We start from the raw sequence: 21,704 nt of genomic DNA, 5'->3' as shown, positions 1-21,704 counted from the left end.
TGATCGCTGCTGGCAGTGGGCCTCTAGGCTGTCAGTACTGGGCTGCCTCACAACGGCCTGTCAAGCAACTGACTGAGTGTTGGTGGGGTTCTGCTGGGGGTGCACCTCTGTCAGATGGAAGCCAGAGGAGAATGCCCTGGAGCTGGCAGTGGGAAGTTATGATTGATGTTGGACCCTTTGCTAAGACTGAGCTTCAAGTCACAGCCTTGACTTTTTCTGCCATCACCAACCCCCTGAGGAATAATAAATGAACTTGTAATCATATGGCAACCATTTTCTGCAGTTAGTGCTGATACTGCATCTATGCAGAGTAGGAATTTGAACGAGGACTAGAAGTACCAGGCTGTAAAGTGGGCTCACATATCACTTTATACTTCACAGATCTCACAGGAGGCTGGATAGGTTTTCCTGGCTCAGGTTTGCCTCCAAAAACTGCATGTGTTTGAGCCAGGGTGTGTGGAGCAGGGTTGGAGGCTGTGCTCAACTCCTGTCTGTTCCTCATGAGGCTAATTTCGCTTGTTCTGTGTGTATGCTAAGGCCAAGGTGGGTAGTGGGCAAGATCTGCATTACCCGAAGGCATGGGAGTGCTTGGTTTATGCTGTGTAGGACAAGGGAAACCATCTGAGTCCTGAAAATCAACTAAAGCAATCCTAAGCACTGTGCTTGGTTATAGCCCCTGTATGTGAGTGGGGTGACTCACAGTGTCACAGACAAGTGCAGGATCTATTGATCAGATGTACCCTGGAGGTTCATAGGTGCTGTAGGTGATCTGTCCCAGGAGGGGATTGTATTGCAAACAGGACTTTCTTCCTCCTGAGAAGGAGTCATCCAAAGGAACTTTGTGGCAAACAAGGGTGTTGACCCAGTGAAAGCTTGGCAGGTGATGGGGTGATGCCTTCTCTTGAGGCGACTGACAGCCGGTGCTACTGAGCGGGTGTAGCACTGGTGTCACCAGGGGCATTTGTAATAGTGACCAAAACACTCAGCCTTCCTTGCTGGTGAGGTGAATGCTAATCTTCTCAGGTTCCATTACTTCAGCCTCATTGTCAGCAGGACTTTTGGAATAATATTGTCCAAAAAATTGAGTGGTGCACTGGTGAAACAAATGATACCCTTCCAAAGCAAGGAATCAAGAGGGAACACAGGTTATCTTGGAAGCATGCTACTTGAAGCCACAATGCTGGAATGTCTGCTCTTGGAAGTAGGCTAGACATATCCTCACAGCCTTTCTGAAGGAAGAATCCAAGGAGAAAACTGTGCTGTGACAGAAGAAGGAGAAGCTGTACAGAGTTAGAGAGCAGCCAGAAAAATTCATCAAAGGCACTGCTGCCAAGTGCACAGATTTGTGGAGCAGTAGGGCTTCTCAGGTGAAACCTTTTAAGTCAGTAAGGCCAAGTTCCCAAACAGATTAAAAACCCCACAGAAAGAGAGCCAAGAATGCTTAAAACCTCAAGTGATTCCATAAAAACAGTATCTTGAGACTATTCAGGAGCCAAAACAGAAGTTCACATTGTTATGGTGATTCGTACACTCTCCCTTGGTGGAGCTGCATGTACCATGGCAGAATGTTCTATGAGGATCAACAGTGTTGACAGATACTTCTCTGGCACATCTGGCAGGCATGTGTATACCTTTGGGCTGCTCTGATCAGCCAGCTCTGAGCATGACCGTGACCATGGAGGTAATAATAATGGTGATGGTGCTTCAGAAGTGGTACCAGTTAAGCAGCAGCCACAGATGGGCTGTGCTGAATGCAGTGGGATACAGGAAGAGTTGGGAAAGTGGGAACACAAAGGAAAGAATAAAGGGATGTGAAAGGAGGAAAATGATTAGACAATATCACGTGACAAGGCAAGCAGCTCACTGCACAGCAGAAATGTAATGCTGCCTGTGTTCTTAGCAAGAACATCTTAGACTCTGGACTGCACTGCATCTTCAGAGGCTCAAGAGAGACATTGTTTCCCATACCAGGCTGTCTCTGAGATTGCATGGTCCATGCATATGATTAAGGTGAGAACGCAAGGGTTATAAATACAGTGAGCTGACTATAACGGGCAGGGTTTTCTCTATTGCCTAGTTTTGAAGCCAAGATGGCAGTTGTTCCTGTTCTTAGCAATCCTCATTTGTGCCATGGAGCAGGCAGTGAAAGCAGTGACAAAACTAAACCCAAGGAAAGTCACACTCAGCTGTGCATTCTAGGAAGGAAAGGAAGCCCAAGAAATTACACTGGTTTAGGTAACCAGGGTGGCTGTACCTCTCCTGCTGCAATTAACAGACGCTAGACAAGGTAGGAACAGGCAAAAAAACCCAAGAAATGTAGCTGCAGTCACATAATCATCCTACTGCAACTAGTTCCTGCAGCATAGCTCTGGCTGAGTGAACAGCTATGAAAGCAAATACAGCCAAGGAACCTTTATTTTTCATGTTAACCTTTAACTTGAAAAAAAACCCCTAGATGTATCTGGCATTCTTTCCCTTGAGATTGATGGTGTTCTGCTAAGCAGCTGAAGTGATGTGCATTACATGGCAATAGACAGATCATGCTGTTTCAATGAGGTTTGCTGTATCACATTGCAAAAAACTCACAGCAGTATCATAGCTTGCTAAAATCCTTTGTACAGCTTTTTGAAATCTGCTTTTAACTTGCCTGTAACTTTTTAGATCTCTGAAATAAAAGGGAGACTGTATTCCTGAATAAACCAACCTCTGTTCAGTGGTGAAATTTAGAAAACACAGTGCAGAGAAATTAGAGTAAGACCTGAAGGTTTATTTCATCTCTTATTACAAGATGGAGTAAGGTGATTCTGGTTACTCCTCTCACCTGGAAACAGGAGTTTGATGTGATGGCCAAGACTCAGAAGTTAATTTACTTTTGACTGAGATGTAAATGTGGGAAGTAGAAAGTGTACCACACTCAGCTGGTCTCTCTTGTCAAGGCAGGAGAAGCCAGACAATAGCAAGCTGCTGTCCACCATTCCATGGGACAAGCTTCCCTCTTTGACAAGTCTATTGAGCAAACCTTGCTGCAGTGAGCTCTGCAAAGCACACTGGCAAACCTACTCATCCCTGCCAGATGTGATGGCCTCTTTTTCTGAGGTCTTGTGAGGCTCTGTGGTCCTGTGTCCTGATGCCCCTGGAGTCCTTAGACATGACTAGTCCTCTCCACAGTTCTTTTTACCAGCACTGAACAACTTATCATGTGCCTGCTTACTTCATCCTCCTGACACTTTGGTGCTTTGCTGGGAAGGTCAGCCAGGCAGAACGTTTCTTATGTGTATGGGAAGGAATAATTTATCCTTCCAGCTTTAATCCTTGAGAGATAAGTTCTTTGGGGGGATTTTTCAGGAAAGTGAAATTTAGTGGCAAGTCTCCAAGCAGGCACTTACCATAGTAGTGGAGGAGAAGTTGATTAAAAAGAATCACATGGTAGAAAATAAGCTGAGTACATGATGTCTTTAGTCTTATGCTCACTTAAGGCGTAAGGCTTGTAACCAAGAGTTTCAGTCCCTGAGTCAGGGAGCAGGCACATGTTACACAGACAATGTGATGGAAGAGCAGTGATGTACTGTTCCCACAGTGGCAGCCAACTCAGCTCCTTTGTATTATTTGGCCTGGAATAAGTTAGCATTGGCCTCAAGGATTGCCAGACTAGAATAAAGCCCTCGCTTTGGGGAAGCGTGGGCACGACTGCTTAGAAATTCTCATATGGGTAAATGAAGGAGTGCAGCATCAACCCACAGTGCACATGTACATCAGGAGCAACAAGGAACTGGCAAATAACTGCTTGGTTTAACTGGAAGAGAGCACAGGGTGCATTAGGACTGCTCTGTACCTTTAGGAGAGGGTGAATTAGGAATCGAAGTTGGGTCACTTCTGTTGCCTCATGCTTCCATGACATTACCCAGTTTCTATACCTGGAATCATCTGCTGTAGTTATAGCTCTGAGGTGGTGAAATGACAAACTCTTTTGTGTTGCTCTAGTTGCCAGTGTTTCTTTAATGGTGACTGTGTATGACTGTAGCTGCATTTGCTTTGTGTACAGTGAGCCTGCGAGGTTATGCTGAAAGATCATCTTTAGCATATCAACCATAAGTACATTAATGCAGATTCATTTCCTTTTTTCTGTCTCCACCTTGTGCTCTCCTCCAGCAGAGTGCCTGGAAGGTGCTTGTGGTCATGTTACTTTAGGGCTGAGTGTGTAGACATGTGCATGTCACTGCAGTGTCACTGACCTGACAAACAGGCATCTTAGCTGAAATTGTGATGCTGTTTCTGTGTGCCATGAGGGATGGAGCTCAAGAACATGGGAAGGAGGGAGAAGGGCTCAGTGTTTCTTGGCTACAGGCTAGGTCAGAATAATCTGATGTTTCAAAGAGTTCTCTGTTTTCTTCCTGCTGCAAACACCCCTGGGCAGTGAGGGAAGCAAGCTGTGCCTCAGCGCAGCCATTCTCCCTTCACAGGTCATGACTAGGGTAGCAGTTTGCCTCAGTGGTCAAAGAAATTAAAATTAGCTTCCTGACATGCTGTGTGCAGCATGTACTGATTTGGGGAAAATGGGGAAGATGGAAGAGTTCAGTAGGAAGGAGGTGGTCTTTTCAAGGGTGTAGTGACGGGGAAGAAAGGTGCTCCTGTCTGATAGGAGATCTCCACAGCTGCCTGTCAGGAGTGAGACAGAATTCAGTGACTTCTGAGGTTCCCTCTCATTCCAGCCAAAGCACTGAACCTTGCATACCCAACCTGTGAGCTATATCCCATGTGCACCTTTGCTCTGAGGAAAGTATTGAAAGGTCTTTTCATGTCTGAAGTGTTTTCTTAGTGCAAAAAAATTACTTTTTAGAGAAAGAAAACTCAACTCTGATGGGTGACAAAGCTTAAAGTAAAATATTTGGAAACAAAACTCTCCTCTTCCTCCACTTAATCCAGTCATTTTTGGTGCCTGCCTATGTGTCACCAAACTCTGCACAGCCTCCTCTGGAAAGCCTCTGTCTTCTGCTGTCTCTCACAACCAGCTCTGGCTATTCTGTTTTCTCTGGGCCCTCCACGTAGCAAACCTGCCTCTAGCTCTACCTCTTTCTCCCTCACTCTCTCCTTGTCCTGCACTGCTCACGAGAGATTTCTCCCAGCTGCTCCTTCCATGAAAATGACTTTTTCTGTCCCATACACATCTTCTGGAAAATCCTGCCCTGACAAAGCAGCAGCAGGTCCCTGTTTCTTGACAGTTCTCTAGAGCACTGACATCCACCACACCCACTGGGGAAATGGGCCTCTGCTCTCTTGCAGGGCAAAGGGGCACCCTTTCCTACTGGTGTGTCTGAGGGAAGCAAAGCACACCTGTGTGGTCTATGCCACACGTTAGTAGGCAGGGGTAGAGTGGACAGTAGTTACACTGCTGGTGTTACTGCAGCTGTCCTGCAGTTCAAAGAGGCTGCAGTACCATGGGTGCCAGCAGTGAACTTCCACCTGAAGACACTGTGAGGACACCTGTCAATTGTATTTTCAGTGCTGCCTTGTCTGTTGGTGAAGGCAACAGCCACAGACAGATCCCACCCTGTTTTTTCTTGCCTCTGCTTCCTTGCTTTTCTCATGACTGCTTCTCCCCTTGCCCTTACACTTTCTTCTCTGGCTCCCTTGCTCTCACACGCATTCACACAGAGCTTGCCAAGCAAGTGAGTAGCTCAGGAGCCTGCCTCACAGGATCCTCAGTTTCTCTTCAGGCCTTACTGTGTGTACCTGTGCCTTGGGCACAGACTGCTTTACTATCAACTCCCACTACATCAGAGCTCTTCCTACTTGGTCTAAGAGCAGAGTGCAGAAAATACATGATGGCTTTTAGTCCTGTAGCTGTGACCTTATCACAGACCAACCTGACAAGCCATGGCATCTCTCATTAACAGCACTTTCTCACAGGAGCCATTCAGCACTACCAGGAGCCCTGTTCCCTGCTCAGTGACTGGTTCTCACATCCTCTCATTCTCTCTTTCTTGACAGATCATGTTATAACCTATGATCACAGAAAGTCCTGATCCTCACGTTTCTCTGCTGTCACCTGCGGGCTCCTCCAGAGCCACAAAGAAGGGGGAGCTCCAGCCCCACCATGAGAAGATTGGGTGAGAAGTGCCTATGACATCTTGGGGAACAGCCACACTTTGAGAGCTAGTTTTAATTTTTATTTTTAGCAATTATGAAGGATGGAAATTATGTTCTCCATTCAGCAGTGATCCACAAGAGCAGCCATGCCTTGATTCTCTGGGATTAAATTAGAGATAGTTTCATTGATGCAGGGAAAGTGCTAATTTGAACCACTCTAAGCAAGTGGTGAATCAAACTACCAGCACAATTCTAAGATTGACTTCCAGGCAATAATGCTGTCTCAGACTTCTCCTCAGATAGAAGATGTCTATTGGTGCCTCACATGGTTAGATGCCTGAGGTGTCTTAGTCTTCAGGGAGTAACAAGCCTCTTCATTCCCCTCCTGGTCAAGGTGGCTGTGCTGCCTGAATGGTTGGTAGCACATGGAGAACCCAGCTGTATTACATATCAAACAGTGTGGGCTGTAACTTACATGTTCCTGTCTTGCTTTACCATGACTTCTTCCTGGGTGTTCAACCTGCTGGTTCTTGCCTGGCTTGTTATTAGGTACTGATGCCCCACCATCCCAGCTCTGTATTGCCCTTACAAATCTCAGGCTAGCCCTGTATCCCCTGACCAGTCTTAAACTGGCACTCACTTGTTCCCTTTACCTCTGGTTGCCGAGGGAGGGAGTGGAGAGGGCTGTAGCAGAAAGTGTTGTCTTTTGTGACTACCGGCAAGTCCGCGAGGCCTAAATTCATAAGAGAAATTTGGAATCTCTCCATTCAATGTGAGGAGGCTTTTTCCACCTCCAAGCATAACTGGGACACTTAGCCTTCATCCTGCTGGCCCAAACTGAAGTTTTGGGATTTAGTTCCTCGCATTTCTCTGAACATGTGCTTCAATCACTTAGGTTCCCTGTGCCTTACAATGCTGAACACAGACTGTAGGAATAGCCTTGGAAACCACACCTTTTCTTTCTGGGTCTCCACTGAGCTATTATGGGGGTGATCATTTGGGCCTGTGCTAAGGAGGGTGCATTTTTAAAAGTCTGTGAGGTAACTCTGTGTCTGAACTGGAAGGACCTTGGAAATGCTTGGCTACCAGTCAATAAATCATACACATCTTCCCTGTTAAGGGTAAATCAGAGAACTAAGGGGCTGCAGTATGACTCTCAGGGACAAAACCACCAGTCAGCTTTCTTCTTCCTCTTTGCTATTTGAGCTTACAGGAGACCACAGTGTCTTGCCATCCTTTCCCACCCACAACCTCCTCCTTAAGCCACACACTGTTGCCTGCACCCCACTTGAGAGAAACAGCCTCATTATCTCTTGTATACTGCCCATCTCCTTAGTGCTGCTATGTGAGTAAGCTCAGCCTGGAGCAAGCTCTTCAGAGCATTCATCACTAGAGTTGAGCAGGGTTACTGTGAGGGAGTTGCTGAGGGTCGGTAGGGTAAACATCTCCAAATTCAGTTGGATAATATAAGACCAGCGTTGGCTTGACTAGAGATAGAAAATATTCCCTGCTTCATGCCTCATCTCATAGTTGTGCTGCTCTGTTTCTACCCAAGCTGTAGGTGTTTGGCTTCTACATTCCCTGGAAGCAGACCTACTGTTGCATCCTGCAAGTCATCACCAGGCTGCTTCAGTAACTCATCTTTCCTTCCATTCACAGGTCTTCTACTCATGGCGACTCAACCCATGTGAGACCTCTCTTGTGTGAATACCCAGCAGCACAATTTGCTGTCTGTGGACATTGACTGGCATCTAAGCGACACCCCAGCTCCCTCCTCTCCCCCTAGACGCCACTTAGAGCCTCCATGTGCATTTGCTATGACATACATCAGTGCTGATGAGAGACAGGAACACTGCCGGGTGATCTTGAGCTGCCAAAATAATCAGCTCTATGCACAACATGGCTTAAAGGATTTTTCAGTTAGCAGCATGCATCCACTAAAGAACTTAGACACTCATATTTTTTCTGGAGACTTCCACACTCTAGCCTCCTGCCACAGAGGCAAGGCACCTTTGGCCAGTCCTGTGGAACCCCGAATGTATCGGAGCGTGGAGAACCTTCACTGGGCAACAACTGCTGACTCTGGGCTGTGTTCTCATTGCCGGAGCCTGGATAATGAGATCATCTTTCGCTGTGGCGGCACCAGTCAGTGCACAGAAGGCAGTCTGGATGTGGCCTCAGTACAAAGCACATCAGGCTCTCTGAGAAACCTTTCTTTCCATACTAAACAGACACCTCCATCAGCACAGAATGTGCTCCTCCCTCCCTTTGCCAAAGCGCCTCAGTGGCTCTTGCCTTCTGCAGATGAAAGAGCCCTACAAGGGGATGCCAAAAAAGAGTTGAAGGAGAAGTTAAGGCTGCACAGTAGTAAGGTGGCAGAGCCCTGTAAGCCAATGCGTCCACAGGTAGCTTTGCCTAACCTGATGGCCCAAGAGTTTTCTGAATGCCAGATGTGCCAGCAATACAAGAACGGTTGTGCTGCCAACTGCTGCACAGTTTTGGTGGAACACACTGCTCTTAGGCACAGCCTCACAGGGAGGCAGAGACTGTATTTTGCACACAGGACCATCAGTCCAGAAGACATCAAGCACAAGGCTCAGAGGAGGCTGCATCTCCGAAGGCAGAACAGCTCCCCCAATCTGCCCCTTCAGCATGCTGGAGAAAGCCTTGAGATGGCCAACTCCAGAACAGCAGAAAAGCTGGAACAATGTAGCGGGGAAAGAGATGCCAAAGCCACATTGGGACAGAGCAAGAAAGGCCATTGCAAAGGGAGGTTCTATATACCCACCTTTGAGGAATTCAAGCAAATGAGAAGCAAGGAAGCAAGTTCCTCTGCCAGCAGCAGTGGGCCAACAGATTACTTAAATAAGAGTCTGCCTGCAGACCGGACCCTGGAGGAGGAGAACAGAAGGAACAACTGTCCAGAAGCCTTGGGGACCAATGCTGCTGAAGCCATGAATGAAGCTGCTGTCACAGCAGAGGATGATGATGATGTGTTCCATGAAAATCACGCTTCTGCTGGCTTTTCCCAATATCCATCCACATGGGATGGTTTCAGGATGAGCGGCCCTGAGGTGAAGGACAGAACATGCCAGATCTCCAGCCCAGATAGATCACCGGTCCCCATTTGTTCTAGCCCTATTCCGCGATCACCATTGCAGGCAGTAGCAGTACATAGAGCTGGGCAGGAGGTCCTCAGTGATGAGCAGCAGAACGGAGAGACAAGACAATTAAATGATGTCCCCCACCTTGCAGGGCAGTCACTGGCTTCTGAAGCCCAGTCCTCTTGCTGTTCATCGCTGCTGTTAGAAGCCACAGACTTAACCAGCTATGGAGCTAAGCTACAAAAAATGAAGGATGAATTCATAGGTTCAGCCCTGGAACTTATTAAGAAAAGGTAACATGCTCTATGGGGTCACCTGAAAGCAGTTTCCTTTTTAATGATCTGTTGTCTCTCCTGAAAAGGTACATTTAACTCCTGTAGTGTAAATACACTGTTGTCAGAGCCTCTCATTTTAGGATCTGTGATAGCCACATGGACATGTCTTTAAGCTGTTGAGCTTAAAACTCTCATCTTTGCTTGGGGTTAAACATCAAAAAGCATATTCATCTGGACTTTGGCTTTTGTACACCATAGTCCTGTCAAGACAGCAACCAATAGTAGTTCTGACACCCAATTTCTAACCCGTTTTATTTCTGTAATAAATTGTTGAAATGTCTTTTTAATTATTCTTTTTTTTTAATTAACAACTGTTAAAAGTTGAGGACAGCTGAGAGATCCAAAGTGCTGTGATTCCTTTGAAAAAAGATGGAGATTCTGTCCCACCACTGCAGGACATGAACTCAGACAGTGTGACATACAGCATCAAGTGCTTTCACTTGCTGCCTGTATGTAGTGAACTGGCAAACTAATAAGGGCAAGATGGCTGCTATGAGTCTTTAACCACCCTCTGGAGACCAGCACAGGCAATGAGTGAAGGTACTTGCAAATACTGTCTTTCTGCCAACTCAGTGTAAGCAGTGAGAGAAAGTACATGTGTAAAGCCTTCCTGCCTCTTCTCCAACCAGGACTTTCATAGAATCAAGGAATGTTAGGGGTTGGAAAGGACCTCAAAATATCATCTAGTCCAACCTCCTGTCAGAGCAGGATTACCTGGTCACACAGGAATGCATCCAGGTAGGTTTTGAATGTCTCCAGAGAAGGAGACTCCATAACTTGTCTGGGCAGCCTGTTCTCACAGTGAAAAAGTTTTTCCTTATGTTCACATGGAACCTCCTGTGTTCAAGCTTGCACACGTTGCCCCTCGTCCTGTCATTAGACATCACAGAGAAGAGCCTGGCTCCATCCTCCTGGCACATATTTATAAACATTAGTGAGGTCACCCCTCAGTCTCCTCCAAGCTAAAGAGACCAAGCTCCTTCAGCTCATTTTCTGGGTAAGATGATCACAAGGAGTGCTTTTTCTGTGTCCTGGTTTTGGACTCTGCAGTCCTGTCACCTCCCTCTTGCCAAAGAAGAGGCCCAACAGGAATTAGCAAAGTGCTTGAAGCTAGCAACTTGGGGAAGTTATCACTGTCTTACCACTAAATAAGGCTGATGGGAAAAGGAGGACTAAGTGTTGGTGGAGTGGTTTGTTGCCATATGCTTTGCCAAGAATTACGCTTGACTTGGTTCCTGCCTGCTTCCAGTATCCACAGATGTGTGTGAAATGCCAGCCATCAGCCTTGTACACTGGCTTGGCGTTTCTGGAATGCTTAGAGCTCTGAAAGTGGGCTCAGGTTTTAGAGGAGATGATTGTGACTTTTGCACAGGAATGAGTCATCTGAAAGAAATTCTGTGCATCTGGAGCTTCCCATGTAGACAGAGACAGAGAGGCAAGCAGAAATGCTTCTGCAACTTTATCATCCAAAGGGAAGTAGGTGATGTCAGAGCCTTAAATGCTTCCTTCAGCTGTCCAGCCCAGCCTTTGTGCCTTTGTTCTAGAGTATGAAAACCCAATGAAGAAGCAGATGAGAAAGTTATGGTATGCCAACCATTTTCATGGAGTAGGCTATTTTTGTCATTGATGTGAAATGAAATACACGGAATGACACAAGCCATAAGAGCATACAACCAGCTGTCTCCAGGCAGATTGGAGCTTTGACTAATATCTGGAGCCTGAGTGCATGTGTAGCAAAGTATACAGCATATGATCTTTCTTCCCACTACTCTTCCAGCTTCCAAACGCGTCCCACCCAGGGCCTGTGTGGTTTCAGTGTGGTTTCTGCACTTCTAATATCCACAGTGACTTTAGTTTCTGTGAATACATTCAGTCTCCCTAGTTGGCTTTGTTGAAATATTTGAGATGATGTTATTAACACAAAAATGATAACTGATCTAAAAATGGAAATGGCAGTGGTTCCAGTATTAGAGAGGTTGTTTTGTGTGAGTGAATCACCCTGGCCCATTTATTTTCCATGGTAATAACAACTAATAGTAAAGATTGTATTTTCAGGAGGAAGACAAATCTGGTGGCAGTGCCAAACTACTTACTGGTTGGTGGGAAACTCCAGTTTCTTTTGTCTGGAAATGTCTCAATGTGCCATCATTTTCACTTGAGACTGTAATGTGCCTGAATATTAATTTATAACTCAAGCTGATTCTTACTGCAGCAGTGGAAGACTTTTTGTCTAGATGTTTTGGGTCCTAAATTATGATCTCTGACATCCAGGCCAGATTTTTCCTCTGTCTCAAATGTAATGAGCTGAAAGTTGAGGATTGAATCCCATTTCTGCAGATACTGAGCTCAGCAAGCCTTTGACGGCAATGTTTTGATGGAGCATCACAGAATAAGATAGCTGAACTTTTCTCCCCTTTCTGGTGGTTGTGTGAAACTGTTACCATTTTACAAAGCAGTTTTGTCTGGTAAGTTAATTACCTCCCTCGTAAAATTCATAGTTAATTACTTAAGACTCATTCAAATGGATTAATGTTTCATCAGTGAAGATCTGATTCTCAGCTTCATAATTACAGCAGCTTTAGCCCACTCATACTGGATATCTTTAATTTCAGTTGTAGTCATGACTTGGAAGGGGTGTTGAGATCTAGGTGGAAATCCTGTAGGTATTGCAATATATGATACACGTTCTGAAATTGTTTAAGCAGGGAAGTGCTGAGGATAAAGACATGCAAGGACCTGGGGATCCTATAAATTGGACAAGGTGACAACACAACTGTGCACAAGGAAGCAAAGGACATGACTAACAAGGAAGGCTTCATGAAAAGAGTATTTGGAGTAACACCAGGCTGGTGGGTACCATAACAGTTTTCCAGAGCAGAGGGCTCCAAGTCTAGAAAGCAGGTGCCAGCAGGGAAGGAGTGGACAAAAATGTTTTTGTTAGTTGGAAAGAGACAGGAATATGTGGAAGGGTCTTGAGAACTATGAAGAGTGCCATAGAAACTATGAAGGAAAACAGGTGCATTTCCTGTTGTATACCACACACCTAGTGCCTCTGCTTCTGTGAGATTCAGGTGTGATGGCCCAGAGATTTAAAAGGTTGTACAGAAAGAATTCATCCTTCCAGTGCTGGCCTAAGCACATCATCTGTCTTGGGAGAACAGGGAAAAGAGACACCAGCCCCAGGCATGAAACTCACATGCCAGTAAGTGCCTTGATGGAACAGAAGAAAAGATGTCAGTCCCCCCTTCTGCAGCTCTGCGTGAAAGCAGAGGGCACTGCTTGAGTGGGCATTGGTGTGGACCTGTTGGTAGCCCAGGTATCTGCCAGAGCGAAGGGACTGGAGGAAGAGGCAATATCCCAGTTTCTTCTCTTCCTCCTAAGCCAAAGGCAAAGAGTAAAGGAGCAGTCCTAAGGTGTAGTTCTACAAAACTTCTTATATCCTCCTTGTTTTGCCTGCATCCCTCTGATCCCACTGGTGTGGTGCTCATTGACTGCTCTGTGGAGCAGCACTGGCCACACTATTCCTAATACGGCATCCTGGCCTGCATTAGGAATAGTGTGGCCAGCAGGAGCAGGGAAGTCATTGTGCCCCTGTACTCTGCATTGGTTAGGCCACACCTTGAGTGCTGTGTCCAGTTCTGGGACCCTCAGTTTAGGAAGGGCATCGAGACACTTGAACGTGTCCAGAGAAGGGCAACAAGGCTGGGGAGAGGCCTTGAGCACAAGCCCTGTGAGGAGAGGCTGAGGGAGCTGGGATTGTTTAGCCTGGAGAAGAGGAAGCTCAGGGGTGACCTCATTACTCTACAACTGTCTGAAAGGTGGTTGTAGCCAGGAAGGGGTTGGTCTCTTCTCTCTAGCAACCAGCACCAGAACAAGGGGACACAGTCTCAAGCTGCGCCAGGGGAAGTTTAGGCTCGAGGTGAGGAGAAAGTTCTTCATGGAGAGAGTCATTCATCATTGGAACTGGCTGCCCAGGGAGGTGGTGGAGTCACCATCCCTGGAGGTGTTCAAGAGGGGACTGGACGTGGCACTTGGTGCCATGGTCTAGTCATGAGGTCTGTGGTGACAGGATGGACTACTCGATGATCTTTGAGGTCACTTCCAACCTTAGTGATACTGCGATACTTGCCCCAGCATCACATGGCCACATCATGCTGGAAGGATCTAGTTACAACTAGAAGCAGAGCAGTCAAATTAGGGCTGAGGAAATCTTTCACGTGCACCGTTGCCTTTCTTACCTGTAGCTGACCAACTATGGAATGAGTTGAATTTCTCAGTCTCCAGTTACACTTCTCTAACTGGGTTCTCTGGGTAGTATTGGTTCTTAGTCCCATTGCAGGTCACATGTGATTTTTTTTTTTTTTTAATAACCCTATTGGGTTATGGAAACCACAATAAGTTCATGACATTTGGTCTGCAGACCTCATCAGCAGGGAGCTGCTGTCAGGCTCACTTAGAGGAGCAGTAATGTTCCGGAGCACTTTCCATGTTTAAGTGAATCATCTTGAAGCGCTGTAAAAATGATGAATGAAAGCTTAGTTTCTCTCTGAAAATCTGGTCAGTATGGTGGGAGCTGGTTTAATCAAAAAGAAGAAAATATTCTCGTTCTGAACTCTGCTACTTGATCTTGGGCATATTTTGTTGCCTTTTAGTGCCTCAGCATGGTCCCTTCTTTCTGCATGTTTCAACCAGAAGCTGTTTTAGCAGGAGCAGCTTTTGGAAATGGTGGTTTTCAATCCTCTTCAAGAGCTCTCTTGCTCCTTAACCTCTGCCTTCTCTCTCACAGGTGTGCCTAGCTGGACTGGTTGTACTTTACACAACTTAAGGAAACATGAATGAAATGATTTGGCTGGGAATACATGAGAGAGGATGTTTTTTTTTAACCCACATCATTTCAAGATTGATTTTAGATCATGGTGACACATGAGACCAGCTAAAGGAGAAGTACCCCAAATGGAGCTGGGGATGAGAGGGAGGAAGCAGACAGGAACATCTTCAAGCCAGGACATTACCATGGTGGGACCACAGCCTAGCTGTGTGCCTGTGCTGGTCATTCTGCAGCCCTGTAAGGGGGCTAATGCAATCTGTAATGCAGACTGCTCTGGCACAGTCTGGATGTTGGTATCTCCTTTCTACAGACTGTGAAGAGGAGGCCTGGATGGGTGAAATGACACTTCCAAGTCCACATGGCAGGAAGTTAGCACAGCAGAAAGTAAAAGCCAGGAGCCTGCTGTTAGCATTGTGCTGTTGCTGTGCATCTGCGGCTAAGCTCTTTTTAAGTTGATAAATCCTCTAGTACTGTCAGCTGGGACCTGGAACCATAAATGAAGGAAGATGAAAAAGCATCAGCTGGAAAGTTCCAAACCAACTTTCCTGGCCTGACAACAGAGCCTGTTTGTGTTCTGGGAGATTTGTTCTCTCCTCAGTGATTTCAGCATTGGCTGATGGTTTGTTATCAGAGCCAACTGTCATTCATTGTAAGGAAAATGCCCATCTGTCTCATGTGTTTGCTTGTAGCTGCCAGCGCTGGAATCGTACATTAGCAGCATGACCTACCAGCATAAGTTCACAAGTGAAGCCTTTAAGAAGTAGGAGACTCTTGTTAAGCATAAAATAAGCTGAAATATGTTCCAGACACTGGCTTCCTGTATCTGCAAGCATCCATATCCAGTCTTCTTTTCTTTTTAAAGAAATCCAAGACCAAAAAGATTAAGTAACCCCCAAATGAAAAAAATCAATATTCATCCAAGAAGGCTTCATTATGCATGGAAATAAGGTGTCTTAGACAATGGTGAAAAATGAAGTATCACAAGCAGTATCACAAACTATGGCCTGTCAACTACTCTGTCAAGTCAGTGCATCTGTCTGGAGAGGTGGTGTTATCTATGGAGAGGGGAATGTGGGGTTGGAAGAGACTGCCTGTATCAGCCAGGCCTGGCCCTTGTTAGCACCAGATAGCCGTGGGTAAGAGTATCCCACAATTGCCAAGCGAGAGCAATGGACTGCCAGTCTTCTCGGTACTCTGAAGTGCACCAAAATGCCTGATGCTGAGCTCACTTAAGACAGAAGGACTCCTTCCAGTGGTTTCAGTGGGCTTGTTATCATATTAGATGAAAACCAGAGGGAAAGCTCCTTTAATCCTCTAATCTCTTCAAAGTATTATGGTTTTTAGCAGATCATTTTCTTCCAGATGAGCAATATGGTTTCTGTGTTGACAACATATTTTTAAATATCAGCAAATATGGATATGGCCTACTTAGAAAGAGGTTTTTCTGGTTCCCACAGGATATCCTCATGTTTTATGAGCACAGAAATGCCCTGTGAACACCCAAGACTTGATATGCCAGACCGATGCTGGCATGTGATTACCCAATTTGCACTGCTATACTGAGCTGTGTTTAGAGCCTCTGGAGCACACACAGCCATCCATGCCAACCAGCCTGGATTCCTGCCTGCACTTCACTGTTGTTGATGGTTGTTTGAACCTGGGCTTGCTGCTCGGTCTCATCTGTTTCAAGAACAGCAGGTGAACTGCATACATGATGTTCATCAGTGTCTGCTTCTTTTCTTGCAGCTGCAATGCTGAGACAGCTGCCAAATCCCCCTCCAAGGGACAGTGTGGTCTGAGGGAAGCTGATATCCCACCTCCAGAGGACAGCCAACAGCCCACAGCAATGTCCATGGCAACAGAGACCTGGGAGGACAAGCCAAGCAGTGAGCCAGCCAGCAACACCCCACCTGCAGGAAATGTAAGAGAGAGGAATTCCTTTCTCGTCTTGAGTATGTGTTCAGGATATTTTTTTAGAAGCTCTAAAGGATCCCTTTGTTGTAGGGATTGGGCAGGCTGGGAGCCTGGGTTCTGAAATCCTACCAACTCCCATGAGCATTTAAACTGTTAGAAGCATTTCTAGAGCTTTTTTTTACAGTTAATGAAACAGGAGTCAGTTTTGTTCCCCTGCATATCTGCCAGTGCATCTCTTGCAGGGAGTTCAGCCCTTTACAGCTTTCAGTGTGCCACCAGCCCCTCATTGCAGTGCTGCCTGGGAGATCAGACAGACTCCCTCTCAGGCCCCACTTGCTCAAACTGCTAATGTAGGTAAGGCATAGAGGCTGGAGTTCCTAACCCTTTAGCCACCATGGAGCCACTATATTCAGAGCTACACAACAGCAAAGAGAGATGGGTCTTTGCTGCTAGGACTAAGCAAGACAGAAGCACATGGAGGGACAGGTATCCTAATGATCATGTAGCAGAACTACATTTACAATCCCACCACTGAGGAGTTTCCTTTTTTTTCTCCTTTGGGAACTAAAGTCCAGTTGCTGCAAACCAGATGCTGCTTTGACCACTGCCTTGCTCCAAACGTACCTGCCTTTCTTGCAGACCCCCAGTGCCAGCTGCCGCCGATCCAGCTCTGACATCGTCCATGAGAGCGCAGATGGTGCCAGGGCCCAGCGGGAGTGCCGTCTGCGACCGCACTTCAGTGACCCTATGCCAACAGACTCGGTGAAGAGGAAGCAGCTGGAGCTGAAGATTGCAGCTGCAGCACGGCAGCATGCGCAGAAGCGCCGGCAGGAACGAGACTATGGTACCCATGTTCTGCACACTCAGAAGGGGCTGGTGGGCCAGATGCTGAACCCAGCTTTGCTGGTGTAAATATGTAGTAACTCCTCTGATCAAGGGGAGAGAAGCATTCTGGGTTTAAACCAGGCATGCAAGAAATGAACATCTGCTCTGCTGCTTCTCTGTCCATTCCTGGCAGATGGCAGGGAGTGAGACTAAATGAGTTTCACAGGTGTGGGCAATGCAGGGATGACAGACCCTGGGATTCACCTGGGAGCTGTGTACTTCTGACTCTTGCCATTCTCAACCGTGCTTTCACCAGGTCTAGCTTACCCACAGGGTTCCTTCAACTCATGGATGTGCCACCATGAGCTCCTCAGGTAAGCTCTGTGCAGCTGGCAGCACTTGTAATGACTTGTGTCTGTTTTCAGGTCCAGTGGTAGCAAAAGCCAACCTTGGCCATGGTGGCAGCTTTGATGAGACCCGCCGCACCCCACGTGGCTCCCTCCGCTCCAGACGTCATTGGAGTAACGTTAGCAGCCTGAGCACGGACAGTGGGATTGTAGGTGTGAACGATGTCCAGGACGACCTGGATCCCAGCGAGGCCACACGGACCAAGTCAGCAGATGTGGAAAGGGCAGATAGTGGCATTGGCCAAATGCCATCCAGAAAGTGGAGGAACAGGGCATCTGAAACTCTGAGCTCCCTGCAGGCCTGGGAAGCCCATCGTCCTTGCACCGACTGTGGAGAAAGGGAGCTGCCGGTGGAGACAGACCTGCAGAACTGCAATCAGAGACGGGCTGACCTCTGCGAGAAGTGCCGCAAGCGCAGGACGGAACGCAAGGAGTCTGTGCTGGAATTTGTCAACACAGAGGCCAGCTACGGAGAGGACCTGCGCATCATCAAAGAGGAGTTCTACCTACCCATGCAGGCGGCTGGGCTGCTGAGCCAGGAGCAGCTCCTGGGCATCTTCAGCAACATCCAGGAGCTCATTGACCTCAATGAGAACTTCCTGGAGATACTCCAGGAAGAGATTGATCAGGCCTTTGACCAGGTATGATGCTGCATGCTCTAACGGGGACAGACTGGGCAGACAGGAATGGGTTTTATATTAGTGAGGCAATTTAGGTGGAGCAGAGGATCAGGAGGTAGGACTCCTGGGTTCTTACCATCTACCTAATCTCTTGCTGCTGAAATGAGTAGTGATTGCAGAGCATGTCAGAATACTCCTTGACAAAACTAAGAGCACTATGTGGCATCAGATTCTTTCTATTCCCATATTTTTTTATGCATATTGCTGCATTACCCTTATGGCAGAGCTGCTGGCAAGAAGGGCCTCAGTACACCCCCTTGACTAGCAGGCTCAATCAAGCTTTTGAGCCCCTGCTCTGGTGAGCTAGCTGAGGGGAAGAGCAAGCAGTTAGACCAGCTTTCCTTCCCCTCCCCATGCACTGCTTTGTCCCAGACCTGTGGGGACCAGCTTTCCACTAGGAAGGGTGAGCCTGCTTCCATCTTTGGTCTTGTATTCACCAGATCCTGCAGTAGGTTTATGCTGGTAGGACTGAACACAGGATTCATGCTTGTGCCTCTCCTGAGCTAACCCAGCAGGGCTGTATTGCATGCTTGCAGGGTGATGATGACCTGATGACTGTGTGCATTGGAGAAGTATTTCTAGAGTTTGTCAACATGCTGCCGGCCTTTCAGACCTACTGTCTTCAGCAGTCCTCCTCTGTGAATATGCTCAATGCACTGGAGAAGGAGAAGGAGCTGCTCAGGTAAGAAAAGCTATAAGTGTATTCTTCTAGGCTTTGGGGATAGGAATGCACTAACCTGAGGGTGAAGCCTTTGTCAGCTCAGAGAGATCAAAGTTTTGATGGTGATGTTTTTCAGCTTCTCTCTCTTGGGGTGAAGAGAGTAATTTGTTCTCCAAAAGATACTGAATCCTTGATGTCTCCACTGAGGCAGCCAGTTGATCCCCAGCTGTAAATTCTATCCTGGGAGCAGCATTTACCCACTGCCCACTGCCTTGAACTGTCACCAGCATAACACCCAGCTGTGAACAGCTCTCTGTGCACCAGAGCACAGTTTGGATTTCCACCAGGGAAAGCTACTGTGTGAAGTGTGCATGACTTGAATTTGTTCACCATTCCTGGCCCTGGCTTATTGGGCAATGTCAGGCGAGTCACTTCTCTTTCCACTGTGGCATCTTAAAATGATGACAGTACCAAATTCATGTTTAGAGTGCTTTGTAATCTGATGATGAAAGGAGCTACAAAATGATGTAATCTGATACAAGCTGATGTGTGTGCCTCAGGTTTATGTCAGCATGTACCAGAGAAAGATCACACCCTTGCTGTTTTACAGTGATTTTTTGTAGAAGACTGCTAGGATGCTTTGTGCTAGTGTCCCAGGCACCTCGTCACTCTCTGCAGCTGAGCATAGATGCAGAAATTGTTCGTTTTTGAGAAGACAGAATTCACAAGGCTGTCAGAACTAGCAGGGATGCTGCAGTGTCCAGCAGCTGTCGGAACCACACTGTTCATTTGCTCTTAGTATTGCATTATTTACTGGCAAACAGCCACCATTTCATTCTCTCTTCTTAAATCCCTTCAGAATATTCCTCAATGTCTCCCAGAATGACAACACAGCACTGCGGCGGATGAACTTGAGGTCCTTCCTGATTGCCCCCTTGCAAAGAGTCACCAAATACCCACTGCTGCTCAGCAGAATCATCAAGGCCACCACCGAGTACCACCCAGATCACAGCAGCCTGCGTGAGGCCAAGAGCCGCATTGAGTCCCACCTGGAACATATCAACATGAAAACCAAACAGGAGGGGAACACGTGGACCCTCCGGTCCTTTCGCCAGGACAGCAAGAAGAAGAGGGAAGTCATCAACATTGAGATGAGAGAAACTGCCCTCAAAACTGTGGGCTGGCTGCGGGAGGAAACACGATTTGTGATGGAGGGGCCTCTGCAGCTGGCCCAGCCCCCCGACGGCCAGTGGGTGAAGAAAGGCAGCAAGACCCTGAAGTTCCAGAACATGCAGGTCCTCCTCCTGGTGAACATGAAGCGTGTGTCCGAGTCCAGCCTGGAGTCAGCTGAGCCAGGGCCCGTGAAGGACGCAGTGCTGGTACTCATTAGGGACAAAAATAATGGGAAGTTCCATTTGCTCAGGGAGCCCTTGAGGCTGAGTAATTGCATTGTCTCCACTGATCCCGACTGCGACGACACTTTTGAACTCATTGAGATCAGGCGGGAGGCTTTTGTGTTCCGGGACAGTGACCGGGCACGGACTCACCACTGGTTCCGGCAGATCAGGCGGTACTCGAGGGAGCTGGGCTCCTGGAAGAAGCGGCGCAACGCGCTGCCCAACATCATGATCAGCACCCCTCAAACCAGGCCCTGAGCGCGGCACAGGTGGCACACAGGGACACTTGGCTTGGCCAATGCCGTGTGCAAGGACCATCAAGAGCCTCGGTGGCTCTGTTCACGAACAGCACAGGGAGGAGCCTGGCCCACAAAGACTCTTGGCAGCGCTGGAAGCAAGCATCACAGCCCAGTTCTGATCTCCGTCCTCAGGACTCACAACCTGTTTGTGGCTGATGTACATACAGAGATGGACTGCCCTCCAGGAGCAGATCTCTGGAGGAAAATACTGAGTTTAACTTGTTAATATTGCACTGCAGGAGAATGATGTATGATGCTTGCCATTGCATGGATCATGTTGAAAGCCAGTCTTGGCGACACAGAAGAGGTTTTCACCATTCACTATGTTTCATCAGCATTAGGTAAAGTCAGGGTCAAAATTAGGTGCAGGATTATGCAGGAGGGGAGGAAAGCTGGAGAAAGTTACATTTTCCACCACTACTCCTAAGGATTATATTTCATTATTCACCTCTGTATATGTGTCAAATTACTTGTTTAAAAAGAAAGGTCTTTGAACTTTAACCAAATCAAGTAGGTATCGATTTGCTCAGATTCAGCTGCATGCACACAGAAAAAGAAAAAAGGCAAAAGAATAGAAGTTCTTGCTTTCTGACACATACACCCAACTATGTGTGGAGCCTGTGGAAGAGCAGTATAGCCCTACTAAAAGTCTGTTATTTAACTGACTTAGGGGCTCAAACATAACACTGGATCTGAAACATCTCAGAAGTATATGTAAATATAGCTCTGCTACCACAAATAGTGAACTATAAAGTTTGCAGTTATTTAAATGATGTAATCTAGTGTATTTCAAAATTTAATTGAAAGGAAGAATTTACATTGTACTGTAGAGTAACATAAAAGGTTTTAATAATTATGTTTCAATGACTTCAGCTGGATGTTTTTTTAATAGTTGTATTGTGGAGGAGATATTTCATTCAGTGTGGGGTGGCATTCAGGTGAAGAGAGTGCCTCTGCCTGTTCTTTGGATCTCCTGAACAGAATTCAGGGGCTACTCCTAATGAGACTAGGAGACTGGTTCAAGCCTACAATCTTAATGAGTGCTAGAGAGTAACAGCCTGGTACAAAAATCTTGTGCTCTGGCCTCAGTCCTGCCTGTGCAGGGCAGGCCCCAGTGCACCAGACCTGAGAGCCAATACTGAGGCCACAAGACATAAGGTTCAGCCT

General features: G+C 47.0%; 1 protein-coding gene across 2 annotated transcripts in view; it reads left to right on the top strand.

Annotated features, from left to right (window-relative positions):
- The window catches only part of LOC104309827 (uncharacterized), a 46,177-nt gene extending 25,068 nt beyond the window's left edge, over window positions 1-21,109 (top strand). Inside the window, exons 2-8 of one of the 2 annotated variants that reach the window (XM_054176255.1) lie at window positions 5,989-6,107; window positions 7,747-9,484; window positions 16,101-16,275; window positions 16,908-17,112; window positions 17,519-18,141; window positions 18,717-18,862; window positions 19,701-21,109. In XM_054176255.1, coding sequence (XP_054032230.1) covers window positions 7,905-9,484; window positions 16,101-16,275; window positions 16,908-17,112; window positions 17,519-18,141; window positions 18,717-18,862; window positions 19,701-20,496 — 3,525 coding nt within the window. In that variant the 5' untranslated portion in view covers window positions 5,989-6,107; window positions 7,747-7,904 and the 3' untranslated portion in view covers window positions 20,497-21,109. The remainder of the gene's footprint in view (window positions 1-5,988; window positions 6,108-7,746; window positions 9,485-16,100; window positions 16,276-16,907; window positions 17,113-17,518; window positions 18,142-18,716; window positions 18,863-19,700) is intronic. The other variant, XM_054176265.1, reaches the window with a different exon arrangement.
- The last annotated feature ends 595 nt before the right edge of the window (window positions 21,110-21,704 follow it).

This window comes from Dryobates pubescens, chromosome 2, assembly GCF_014839835.1.
Source record: "Dryobates pubescens isolate bDryPub1 chromosome 2, bDryPub1.pri, whole genome shotgun sequence".
NCBI lineage: Eukaryota > Metazoa > Chordata > Aves > Piciformes > Picidae > Dryobates > Dryobates pubescens.
The sequence above is the reverse complement of the archived record's forward strand: the minus strand, read 5'-3'. Positions and strand labels throughout refer to the sequence as shown.